Genomic DNA, 13556 nt, shown 5'->3' on the forward strand with positions numbered 1-13556 from the left:
AGGGTGAGGGGGAGGGAGAAACATACAGCCTCCTTCCCCAAGCCCCTGGACCTCTGAGGACAAACAACACAACGAACCAACCGACTTTTATTTTGCAAAAGGGAAGCAACATTGTAGTCACGACAATTCTGCAGAGAGAGGAAAAACTTGTGGGGCTTGCGCGGCCGCCGAGGTCACCTCGCCCGCCGGTCCCCCGCCTCCCGCGAGCAGGGCAGCCCCCTCCCGGGACAGGCCGTTCCTTTTTTTTTTTTTTTTTTTCGTCCCGAGGAGAAGCCGGGGAACCGTGCCGGCTGGGACTCGGGGCGCGAGCGCGACCCCGGCGCGAGTGTAAATCAGTCACCTGAGCGCAGAGGGGCCGCGGCGAGGGCGCGCGCGGGCGGGCGGGGAGGCGGAGGCGGCGAGAGCGGCGGCCCGGAGGAACTCGGTGGGGGAGGGAGAGAAAGGCCGAGACGGAGGGAGCCAGCGGCGGCCGAGGGGCTGGTCCAGGCGCGGCCGCTAAGAGGAGACCAAGAGGCGGGGGCTGCACTTGACAACCAGCATGCCGAGATGGTAAGAAGTTTCCACCCTCCTTCCCTTTTTATTCTAGACTTCCTCAGAAATGACCCCCGCGCCCGAGCGCCACCGGGGCCGCCCGGGGGCCGTGTCCGCCCTCCGGCCCTGGGCGCGAGGGGCAAGGGGCGCTGAGGAGGGCGGGCCGGGGACCAGAACCCCGGTCCGACCTGATCCCCGCTGCGCTCCCAGTGGCCTCCCCTAAACTTGGCCCCAAGTTTCCGAGGCGAGCTCCAGGTGGGAGGGTGCACGTGTGAGGGGGCTCCTCAAGGTCGGCCCCGCTCGCGGCTTCCACGCGAAGGTGAGCGGCTGGCTAGGGGAGGCTCCAGGGCGTTGGGGACGGGCTGGGGGGACGAGGTGGAGGGGAGTGGGGGATGAATGGAGCGCTGGCAGGAGCTCGGGGAAGAGAGGAAGGCGGCTGGGACCTACGGGAACTTTTACAACTTGCCGCCGAGTGAGGGACTGGCGGCTGGGCGTGGGTGCCGGGTGCGCTGGGGCGCAGCCGCCCGGGCCCGGCACGTTGACTCTTCCCCTCCCCTCGTCTTCACATTCGGAACCTTCCCGTGGTAAATGGAGATGGGAGGAAATGCTCCCGCAGGCTTTACGGAGAAGGTGCAGAACACAGGGCAGGAAAATCAACCCTGCAGAGACGGCTCTTTTCGAAGTGCAATTCTATAGGAGCCGATTTGTTTTACTTGCACGTTGACTGGAGGGTGGGATTTGGGGCCTGGGGAGGGAGCAGAATAAAAAATTATATATGTTGAAAAACCCTAGGTGAAATCTCCGGTGAAGTGAGTTTAAGGTTGAAAAAAAGTTCCAAGTGCAAGTGGTGGAGGAGATGGGCTGGCTTTGTCAAGCGAGACTTCAGCACAGCCTCTCTACGAGAAGCGACTTCTCTGCAGCGAGGAAGCGTGCAGTTAGTTCGCCTGGTGATGAGCCGCTCTGTCCGCTTTCGGGGAAGTTATTTGTTAGAAATGGGGCTTGACCACTCCCTTCTTTTTAGTTTGCTTCCACCCAGCGTCGCTATTGTTACCCCCACTTGGGGATCTGACATGGTGTGTTCCGCATGTAGAGGGAACATATAAGAATACAGGTGAGATAGCGGGTTGGCATTTTTTCCTCTTGCCTGCTCCCTAATGTGACATCTCTTGTTTCAGTGATCAAAGTCACAACTGGAGTGTAGGAGATGCGACTGTCAAATGCAGGGGCGCGTACACACACACACACACACACACACAAAAGCGTGAGCCCAGGACTGTGGTTACAGTAACGCTGACAGAAATTAAAGTGGTTTTGAAAGCAGCGTGCGATTTATGATGGTTCCCATTTACCCTAGAGTCAAGCTGTTGTAAAACTGACGTACAAAAGACATCATAAAATAATCCTGTGTACCCAGGATTAAAGTGGCAGAAAGTGGCCTGTTTTATTATTTTTTTATATACTTCGTGGACACTTGGAATTGTTGAAAGCCGTGTTTAAGTGAGACATCACAACAATATTAAATATATCTGTTTAGAGCTTGAGAGTTTTTCTTCTAACGGGCATTTTACACAAGAACACTGTAAAAGCCGGTGGCAGGTATTATTTTTCTTCCCTTTACCCTAGCCTATATTAACTATTTGTCTACAGATCTATATTAACTATTTGTCTACACATCTATTCCTATATCCTAATGACTTTGAACTGTGGCTAAGCCTGTTTGCCTTCCACTGCTTTGTATTCTGCAGTTTCAGATGTTACTGTGCACACGCATACATGCTTTAAATGGGAGGAATTTATTTCTGGCACTGTTACTTAGTATGTCTGATCTGAAGATGTACCCTAGTAGTGAGACCTTGTACAAGTTAACAGAACTTTCACTTTTTGGACTCACACACACACACACACACACGCACAATCCCTTGTGAGCCTTTAGAGAGTATCTGTGTTTTATATTTGTAGCCGTTTCATGTAAACTGTTCAGTCTTAATGAAGTTCTTAGTTCCCAGAGTGCACTCTATTAAAAGTCCAGGTTGCTAATCACTTTACCAAAGTACAGGAGTATCTTTACCTGAGGGAAGTAATAACGAGCTTGAACCTAAACTGTTTTGAGTATCTTTTGAGAAGGGTCTGAAACTTTTTTTCCTCTTGAGAATATTAAGTTGGGTGGTGTTTGCATGTAAGACTTTGAATAAGAATAAACTGCATTATATTTTACAATTAATATTAGGAAAATGTTAATAGTATATTCCTAATACCTGATTTTTTCTTCTATTTAAGATGTAAGGTATCTGTCAGATAGGGATATGTGATTACAAAAAGAAGCAGACAAAAGCAGAGCTGACTATTGCTATATTAAAATGGAAGTGTTACAGTTTGAATTTTCAAGTGAGAGTTCCTGAGTTCAGTGCTTTACATAACATTTTGTCCTAATCTTGCTTGCTGTCAGGGATGTTTCATGGTTGTGCAATTGCTGCAGTCAAGAATGCCAATTTGCATTCCAGGAGTGTCATTTGATTACTTTTATCTGCACAGCTCCAAGACCGGCCCAGACCTCTCGTTTCATCTTGCCATGTCACGAGTCAATGCTGTGTCGTCTTTTCAAAAATCTGCCTGATTTAGACAAGAAAGAAAAGTACTTTCATGTTGCAGCCCCAGTCCCCTGCTAACTTGTCAGCAGCAGGATATGATTCACTTGGGCCCAGAAGAATGGAACAGAGAGGCGGGTTAGGCGGTTCAATAAAGCCCACGGACAGGTAGTGTGTGACATCCCCAGAGAGCTGCAGTTAATGAAGAACAGGTCTGCTTAGTTCTCCACACGCTGACCTGGTGCTGTCCCCACAGTTTTCTCATTTGATCTTTCCCAGCAAATTGATCTTTTCTTGTATTTTTTTGCCTTCCAAGTTAGTCCTTGTGGGACTGAAATTAGCAGAGCAACTTAAGTTGGATAATACAGCTGTTCAGAAAAGAAGAAATTGGACACTGGCTCAAAAAGGGGTGGGGGTGGGGGGGTAGAGGGAGCTATTCTTTTTGTTGTTGTTCCTGGGAATATTTCTTATATTAAGGGAGTCCAAAATAGATGATGACTTGAAGTTAGTGGTTTCCTTTACTTTTAATTTTAGAGTTAAGGGTTCAGCACGATTTTAAATATTCCTTAAGTATTTGAAAGATGGCCTTAGTGAATATGAAGAGTTCAGTTTAGTACTGTTCACATTCACTTGTTTGAGATGATTTGCCGGTTGACAATGTGGCTTTTATGGTTATTGTAAGATGGCATGCTTCAACTATATTATTTATAGTCTTCTAAACAACCTACGATCCCCAAATATCCAATACTAAATTGCAGGTAAGATTAAACAATAAAAAAGTCATTATACTAGTGTTGTGTATAAATACTATGGTACATGAAAATGTTTTCTATACTATTAGCATATTTGTTTTATATAAACCCTACAGATACAGTTCATGAAGTGTTTTTTTCCCTGAATTTTTGAGATTCTGCATTTAAATGTAGATTTTTAAAACTGAGACCAGACCACAAGTTTGAATTTCTGTGGATGTTCATACATGTTGTTATTTGTTTTTTGACATTAAAATTAATTTTAGACAGGATGGGTAAATTTATGTCGTATGGTTTAAACGGATTAAAGTTTCACTATAGAATTCTGTACATAAAGCTTAGGTTGGAAGCAGTTTATAGATTCTTAACTTGATAAATATATAAGGAGCAACGCTTTCTGATTTACTCAGCAGATGGTCTCATTTACCATCTACATCCTTACAAGAAACAGAGTGGAAAACATTTCTTGTGGAAGGGGAGGTAGCCTCGTCAAATCTTTCCTGTTGGATGGGAATTATATAGTATCATTGGTTAGTAAACTCCCCTCTGAAGAGCTAGAGGGAGCCTCATGATTTTATTAGATACACTTAAGGTTTAAAAAACACTCTGGCCATCAGAATGTTGCACAAAAAGAGTAGGTAATGAATACTGGCTCAGTGTTTAGGCTGGGAGGTGCTATTATGGTTTTTTTTTTTTTTTTTTTTTTTAAAAGTGACAGAAGCAAAAGAACTTTCTACAAGAACAGTCAAGGCGTCAGCTAAGCTTTCTAGGCTTTTGCCTTTCAGGTGATTTGAAGATCAGGCAAAATGCAACCAGATACTATATTTTAAATGTTTTGATTTGACTAACTACTGTTTGTAGTTTTTGTCAACTGAGGGAGTTACTCTCGTTTTAGGAGGCCAGCCTTCAGAGTTCTATTAAAAGTAGCTTCCTACGAAATCACCGAGAAGTGGGTTAACTTCTTTTAGTTTATGAAGGACAACCCCTTTTCTGTAAATGATGGTTTTGGAGTAGTTCTACATACAACTGCTGTATTCCAGAGAGAAATTTTCTTTAAAATAAATGCTTCCTGTTATAAGCATAAATGTTAAACTATTTATAAACCTGACTTATTATGGGTCAAAAAATAAGTTAAAGAAATAGGATTTAAATGATATTACATTCAATAATTGTCATTTAATTTCATATTTACCACTTTCCATTAACATTTGTGATACATTTATGTTAAAGAGTCATTGATCATAATTGCACTTTAATATTTATATACTAGTTTTTAGGAGCATTACTTTAGACAAACATATTTATCATTTAAGTAAATAATATAATCCAGTGAGATAAACTACCCAGATTTGTCCTTCTTAAAATCTTTTGCACAGTAGCTCTCATTATGTTGCTAGCCAATAAAAGTCTTTATTTGTTGCTTATTAGAACCCTCAGTACACTCAAGAGTTCAGCTATAATTTAATTTGGCCGTTCAAAGAGCCTCCCTTGTTTTGAAATATATTCTCAGTATGCTTTTACCATTTGTTATGAACCCATGTTCTAACTCAATGCATAAGAACCTATATTCTAACTCAATATGTATAAGAATGATATTACAGATATATCATTCTTTAAGTTTTTGCTATCGTCATAACTTTTTTCCATTAAAAATATCGGTACATAACAACATCAGTTTTGTTCTTTTTGCTCTATTTTCTCTTTGACATTCTAGAGTATTTTTTTCTTGGTGATTTAAATTGTTTTGCTGTTATAATTTAAAATAAACTTCCTAAGGCATACAACCTTCCCTTGAGGTATAGTGAGAAGGGCACCAAAAAATAATAGGTTCGATAATTAAGAATTCTAGTTGAGGCCATTTCACAATTGCAATCACTTGCAATTACAAAAAGTTTGCCTGGTACTTCACAAATTGCTAGTAACTGCTGTGAAGTTTTTCAATGAGTAGAAGGTGGCTTTGAGAGTTTTGGTTGTATTTGTAACAAATTATGTTCACTAAAGACTAGAACTTGACTATAAAACTCTAATAAGATGAGTATCAGTAATTCTTCCATAAGGAAGGCAGAATGTGAAACTCCTAAATGACTCACTGTGTATCTTACCAGTGGGAATAGCATCAAGCCAGCCTTCTAGATACGGTATTTAATAGTTGTCATAATGTACAGTATTGTCTTGGAACTTGTGGTTCATGAGTTCATAGTCCCTGCTTTTTTGTGTTTATTACAAAGATGTAACAACCTACACAAAACATTTTTCTCTTATAATGACCTTACATTTGCCAAAGTGCCCCATGCTGAAATTCCTTTTCAGTGTCTTTTTTTTTTTTTCAGTCCAAAGCCAGACGTGTACCCAGACACAAAAGCCTCTGTGTATAGCAAGCTGTTTTAAATATTGTGACTCGATGATGTGCTGTCCTTTCTCTGCTTGAGCCAAGGATCTCTGCTCAGTGTCTGTGGATTACCAAGCTCCTTCTTTATTGTACCTCTTGTCAACTATTCCTATTCATTTAACCTTTCATTAGTGTCTGTGCAGCTTCACTGTCTGGAAAGGCAAGGGAAAACCGAAAGGCCCCACTGTCACATTATTAGATTTCTCGGTTACATCCCAGCAACCATAAAGAAGTAAGCGTCGAGACTATTGCCGTGCATGCTGCTGTCCTGGGGTGCAGCTCTTCTGTGCATGTCAAGGACATGTGCCACATGTTGATATGCATCCCAGGGATAAATGCACAACATGGGGGATAGGCCGACGCTGGCAGTAATGAGCTTTGTAGGAGTTATTGCAAAGACCAACAGTTTGTGAAGGAATTTTGCTTAACAGGCCAAGGAGATAGACAGAGTTGAGGGTTGCCAAGATTTGCCTGTGCGGGGCTTGTCAGTCACATTGTTTTCATCTAAACTTCATTTGAGGGGAAAATTGAATACATTTGACAGCAATGAAAAGTCTTACTTTCTTTTTTCAAATCTTTCAGAGGACAAAAGCAGTATTTCTGGTGACTAACAACTATTTTTAGTACTGACTAAATCATATATATGAATGGATCTATTAGCAGTTTATCTTTTTCCATATCTAGAGAATAATTAAAAGATATTTCATAGATGTCATATATATGTTTTAAAATCTGTGTAAAAATAATGTAGCCTATTAATTTTCCTTTGCTCTTTTCCCCCTTTGATTTTCCTCTAGCATAGCCTGGTTCTTTAGAAATACATTTGCTTAATTGGCTAGATGCAGAGGAGAAAAAGGATGATAATGTGGTCATTTTCAAATCATAAATAAAATAAGTATTTGTAAATTTTGTATTGGAAAATATTATCTTAAAATCTTAGAGATGAAGAGAATTACCTTTTTAAGAATTCTGAAAACACTTGAATAGAAAATGGTACATTATAATACATTTGTCCCTCTTTACCCAAAAGTTTGTCTTTTTTTCTTTTTTAAACTAGGAGAACCTTTTTTACTGAGGGTAAATAAAATATTTTTGTCTCCTGATTTCAACAAATTTTGTCAGTTTTCCAAACTCTTTTGGGGTCCTCCAATGACTTTTCAAATATGTTCATGACTTATTGCCAAATCCCTGTAAAGTTATTTTTAATTTTTCTTGACCTTACCTCTTTTAGGCAAGGCTTTTTAACAGTTGTACTTCCTCTGTTAAGGTTTTTTTTTTTTTGAAACGGAATCTCGCTCTGTTGCACAAACTAGAGTGCAGTGGCGTGATTTTGGCTCACTGCAACCTCCATCTCCTGGGTTCAAGAGATTCCCCTGCCTCAACTTCCCGACTAGCTGGGACTACAGGCGTGCGCCACTGCGCTTGGCTAATTTTTGTATTTTTAGTAGGGACAAGGTTTCACCATGTTGGCCAGGCTGGTCTCGAACTCCTGACCTCAGGTGATCCACTGGCCTCGGCCTCCCAAAGTGCTGGGATTACAGCGTGATCTCACAGTGAGCCACTGTGCCCAACCACCTCTATTAAGCTTTTCTTAGTGTCTTGTGAAAGTATGGGCTAAGTTATCCTTGTTTTAGGGAAGAGAGAGAGCTATTTTTCATAGTCTTTCCCTCAGGTGGGATGCTAAATGCCCAGCTATCCTATCCTGGGGCTATGCCCCAGCCTTTTGGCCAGCGGGTGGAAGTACTGTGTAGAATATATTGAGATGGGGCAGGGCGCGGTGGCTCATGCCTGTAATCCCAGCACTTTGGGAGGCTCAGGTGGGTGGATCACAAGGTCAGGAGTTCAAGACCAGCCTGGCCAATATGGTGAAACCCTGTCTCTACTAAAAATACAAAAATTAGCCGGGCGTGGTGGCGGGCACCTATAATCCCAGCTACTCGGGAGGCTGAGGCAGGAGAATCACTTGAACTTGGGAGGCGGAGGTTGCAGTGAGCCAAGATCTCGCCACTGCACTCTAGCCTGAGCGACAGAGCAAGACTTTGTCTCAAAGAAAAAAAAAAATCTATATATATATAGATATGTATAGATATATATAGATGAATCTGCCGTGGTCATCTAAGGCTGGTGACCTTCCCACAGAAAAAGCATGAGTGTCTTAACATTCCTTTTTCTAATAGTTCCATTTCCATTTATTATGGTTTGTGTTGGGAGTAGTAGAAGAGAAAAGAGGGACTTGTGAAGATGAAGGCCATAATTTTAACTCTTCCCCTGGCAATGAAAACCCCCAAATTAGAACAAAATAGGTTAGTGCTGTGTGGTAATTAAAGAGAGAGGAGTACATGGCAGTAGCTACTCTCTGCAGGTATCCTGCACTTACTCTTTATCCAGTCAGTATCTCTACGCAGGTGACTGGCTATTTCTTGGAAGGCAGTTGTACTGTTGCCTGTTAGAGACTCAGAACAGCGCTGGGACCGGGTATCTATAGAGGCCCTGTTCTATTCCACCTACTTTTGATAGCCTCTGTTCTCTCATTTGTAAGTCAAGTGAATTTGGTAATTTCTAAGTGCCTTTCCAAATGGTACATTTCATATTTTATATGATAACACTATATAATCATAGCAGTTTGCTATTATTAGCTTTATTGAGATATAACTCACCCACTTAAAATGTACGTTAATATTCCATTTTATGGATATACTACCTCTTACATATCCATTCAATGAAAGCACATTTGGGTTGTTTACACTTTTTGAGTAATGTGGCCCTGAACATTCATGTACAAGTTTTTGTGGACATAATGTTTTCATTTCTCTTGGGTATATGCTCAAGAGTAGAATTGTTGGGTAGTATGGCCTATCTACTTATAACTTTTTGAGGAACTTCCAAATTGTTTTCCAACGCAACTGCAGCATTTTACTTTCCAACCAATAGTGTATAATTCTTCCAGTCTCTCTACACCCTCCTCAACACTTGTTATTTGTCTTTTTTTTTTTTTGTCTTTTGAGATGGAGTCTCGCTCTGTCGCCCAGGCTGGAGTGCAGTGGCGTAATCTCGGCTCACTGCAAGCTCCACCTCCCGGGTTCACGCCCTTCTCCTGCCTCAGCCTCCCAAGTAGCTGGGACTGCAGACGCCTGCCACCATGACTGGCTAATTTTTTGTATTTTTAGTAGAGACAGCGTTTCACTGTGTTAGCCAGGATGGTCTCGATCTCCTGACCTCGTGATTCTCCCGCCTCGGCCTCCCAAAGTGCTGAGATTTCAGGCGTGAGCCACCGCGCCTGGTCCTTGTTATTGTCTTTTTATTTTTACAGATCTTAGTGGGTGTGAAGTAGTATCTTTTTATTTGAATCATCCTAGTGACTATGAAGTGATATCTCAGTGTGGTTTTGATTTGCATTTGCCTGATGGCTAGTGATGTTGAGCATCTTATGCACTTATTGGCCATTTGTGTATCTTTTCTGGAAAACAGAGACATGTCTCCATTGGCCATTTTTCAGTTGGGTTGTTTGTCTTTTTATTATGGAGTTTTAAGTGCTGTTTATATATTCTGAGTATAAGCCCTCTGCTAGGTACAAGGTTTGTGAATACTTTCTGCTATTCTGTGGGTTGTCTTTATTTATTTATTTATTTTTAAAGAGACAGGGTCTTTCTAGTTCTGTCATGCAGGTTGGAGTGCAGTGGTGTGATTATGGCTCACTGCAGCCTTGAACTCCTGGGCTCAAGAAATCCTCCTGCTTCAGCCTCCGTAGTAATTGGGACTACAAGTGCAAGCCACGATGCCTGGTTAATTTTTTAATATTATATATATATTTTGTAGAGATAGAGTATTACCATGTTGATACGGTTTCAAACTCCTGGCCTCAAGCGATCATGTTTCCTTGACCCCCCAAAATTCTGGGATTACAGGCATAAGCCACTGTGACCGTGCCCAGCTGTCTTTTTTTTTTTTTTTGAGACAGAGTCTTGCTCTGTTGCCCAGGCTGGAGTGCAGTGGCGTGATCTCAGCCTACTGCAACCTCCACCTCTTGGGTTTAAGCCATTGTCCTGCCTCAGCATCCCGAGTAGCTGGGATTACAGGCATGTGCCACCATGCCCAGCTAATTTTTGTATTTTTAATGGAGATGGGGTTTCTCTATGTTGGCCAGGCTGGTCTCTTTAAACTCCTGGCCTCAGGTGATCTGCCGGTCTTGGCCTCCCAAAGTGCTGGGATTACTGGCATGAGCCACCACGCCCAGCCCCAGCTTTCTTTTGACTTTTTGATGGTGCCTTTTCAAGCACAAAAATTTTTGATGAAGTCTAATTTATCAATTTTTGTTGTTGTTGTTGTTTCTGTCCTTGGTATGCTATCTAAGAAACTATTGTCTAACCCAAGATCATGAAGATTTACCTCTGTGTTTTTTTTGTGAGCGTCTTACAGTTTGAGCTCCTACAGGGTGGATTCATAGATCTTTGATCCATTTGAATTAACTTCTGTAAATAGTATGAGGTAGGGGTACAACTTTATTCTTTTGAATGTGGATGTCTGTTGTTCCCAGCACTATTTGTTGAAAAGACGGTTTTTCTCCATTGAAGTGTCTGGGTACCCTTGTCAAAAATTAATTGACCATGATATATAAGGGTTTATTTCTGAAATTTCTGTTCTATTCCATTGATCTTTCTGTCTGTCCTTATGCCAGTACCACACTGTCTTGACTACTGTAGCTTTGTATTAGGTTTTGCAATTGAGAAGTGTGAGTCTTACAACTTCGTTCTGTTCTTCTTTTTCAAGATTGTTTTAGCTATTCTTAGTTCCTTAGAAGTTGACTTTTTAAAAAGCAATTTGGATTGTGGTAGAAAACAACATAAAATGTACCTTGTTAAAAGCAATTTGGATTGTGGTAGAAAACAACATAAAATGTACCTTGTTAATCCTTTTTTTTTTTTTGAGACGGAGTCTCACTCTGTCGTCCATGCTGGAGTGCAGTGGTGTGATCTTGGCTCTCTGCAGCCTCCGCCTCCCTGGTTCAAGCAATTCCCCTGCCTGAGTCTCCCGAGTAGCTGGGATTACAGGCACACGGCACCATGACTGGCTAATTTTTTTGTATTTTTAGTAGAGATGGGGTTCCATCATGTTGGCCAGACTGTTCTCCAACTCTTGACCTCAGGCAATCTGCCCGCCTCGGCCTCCCAAAGTGCTGGGATTACAGGCATGAGCCACCGTGCCTGGCCCATGTTTAACCATTTTTAAGTGTACGGTTTAGTAGTGTTTTCTGTAACTTAATGTACAGCAGATCTCTAGAACATTTTCATTTTGCAAAGCTGAAATTTTTTAACCTTTGAATAACAACTCCCGTTTACCTTTTCCTCCCAGCCCTGGGAAACCACTGTTCTAGCTTCTATTTTTAAGAGTTTGCCTACTTTAGATGCCTCATAGAAGTGGAATCATGCATTACATATTTGTCTTTTTGTTCTGGCTTATTTCACTTGGCTAGAAACTTAATGTTCTTAAGGTTCATTTATGTTGTAGCATACAACAGGATTGTTTTCATTTTTAAGGCTGAATAATATTTCGTCATATGTATATACCACATTTTCTTTATCCATTCATCTGTAGATAGACATTTAGTTTGCTTTCCACCTCTTGGCTTTTGTGAATTATGCTGTTGTGAATATAAGTATGCAAATATCTCTAAAAGATACTGCTTTCAGTCTTTGGACATATATGTAGAAGTGGGATAGCTGGATCATACAGTAGTTCTTAATTTTTTGAGGAACCTCCATACTGTTTTCCATAAGGGCAGCATTGTTTACATTCCTGCCAACAGTGCACAAGGGTTCCAATTTCTCTGCAATCTCATAACTTATTATTTCCTGTTTTTTTTTGATAGTAACCATTCAAAAATGGTTGAGGTGATATCTCAGTGTGGTTTTGATTTGCCTTTCCTTGATGCCTGATGTTAAGCATATTTTCACGTGCTTTTTGGGCATTTGTATATGTCCTCTTTGTGAACATGTCTATTTAAGTCCTTCACCTATTTTTAAATCAGGCTTTTTTTGTTGTTGTTGAGTTTTAAGAGTTGTAGATATGTTCTGGATACCCCTTATCAGAAATATGATTTACAAATATTTTCTCACTTTCTATAGTTTGTCTCTTCACTCTGCTGATTGTTTCCTTTGCTTTTGCAGCACAGAAGTTTCTTTTTTCTCCTTTTTTTTTTTTTTTTGAGATGGAGTCTCCCTCTTTCGCCCAGGCTGGAGTGCAGTGTGCGATCTTGGCTCACTACAAACTCCGCCTCCCGGGTTCATGCCATTCTCTTGCCTCAGCCTCCCGAGTAGCTGGGACTACAGGCGCCCGCCACCATGCCCAGCTAATTTGTTTGTATTTTTCATAGAGACGGGGTTTCACCGTGTTAGCCAGGATGGTCTTGATCTCCTGACCTTGTGATCCACCCGCCTCGGCCTCCCAAAGTGCTGGGATTACAGGTGTGAGCCACTGTGCCCGACCAGAAGTTTCTAAGTTTGATTCAGTTCCATTTGTGTATTCTTGCTTTTGTTGCCTTTAGCAGTTTACTTTTAAAGTTCGGATATGTCTGATCCTCAGAAGAGTAAAGGCTACATTAAAAAAGTACATTCTATTGTTTAGGTAAAAAAGTCTTGGTAGTACTCCAGGGGACAAGAAATATGTCATTCGGTAGCCAAAAGATGATAGGTCCTAGTTCCCTGTGAAACACCCTGGTTTTACTTTGATGTTTCTTAATTATCATTGAGTTTAAAAGCATTCTAGGTGTTCCGTATGATAAGAGACACACTTCATGCCCTGGAGGGTAGAATTAAGTATCCAGAAATAATTGTTTTTGGTTTTATAAATACCTCAAAAGGAAAGGGGGAAGAAAACCATTATTGAGAAAATTTGTCTTCCTAGACATCCCGTCGTGACTAGAAAAACACCAACAGAGATAAAACTAAAAATTATTGTATGATCTCCAAACCCAAAATAACTGGTCCAGTGAAGTTTTAAATAAATAACCATGTTCAAATCTGGCATGGCATATTTGGAAACATGAGCTTGCTTTACAGTTTACCTGGCAAATTTTGTAATTAAAATACCTCATCGTTGAATTAGAGAAACTTGAGAGCAAATGAAAGGTAACTTAATTTGGAGGCAACTATATTGCTTCATTGTTGAATTAAAAGAAATATTCGTTCCCTTACAGTTCTAATTTTCTCTTTATTCATGCTAATAAAGGCTGATATTTATTTTCATCTAAGTAATTGCTTTTCTGGTATTCTGATGGACCATTCTTCACTGTATTGTCTGTTT

General features: G+C 41.1%; 1 protein-coding gene across 12 annotated transcripts in view; it reads left to right on the plus strand.

Annotated features, from left to right (window-relative positions):
- Nucleotides 1-312: 312 nt before the first annotated feature.
- BNC2 (basonuclin zinc finger protein 2) overlaps nt 313-13556 on the plus strand; it is a 449492-nt gene continuing 436248 nt past the window's right edge. For 3 of the 12 annotated variants that reach the window (XM_063714201.1, XM_024252082.3, XM_063714203.1), the window contains exon 1: nt 315-549. In XM_063714201.1, coding sequence (XP_063570271.1) covers nt 547-549 — 3 coding nt within the window. In that variant the 5' untranslated portion in view covers nt 315-546. Of the gene's footprint in view, nt 550-756; nt 851-13556 lie in introns of those variants that run through there. The other 9 variants (XM_063714199.1, XM_024252087.3, XM_024252080.3 and 6 more) reach the window with 8 other exon arrangements.

The sequence above is a fragment of the Pongo abelii genome, chromosome 13, assembly GCF_028885655.2.
Source record: "Pongo abelii isolate AG06213 chromosome 13, NHGRI_mPonAbe1-v2.0_pri, whole genome shotgun sequence".
Lineage (NCBI taxonomy): Eukaryota > Metazoa > Chordata > Mammalia > Primates > Hominidae > Pongo > Pongo abelii.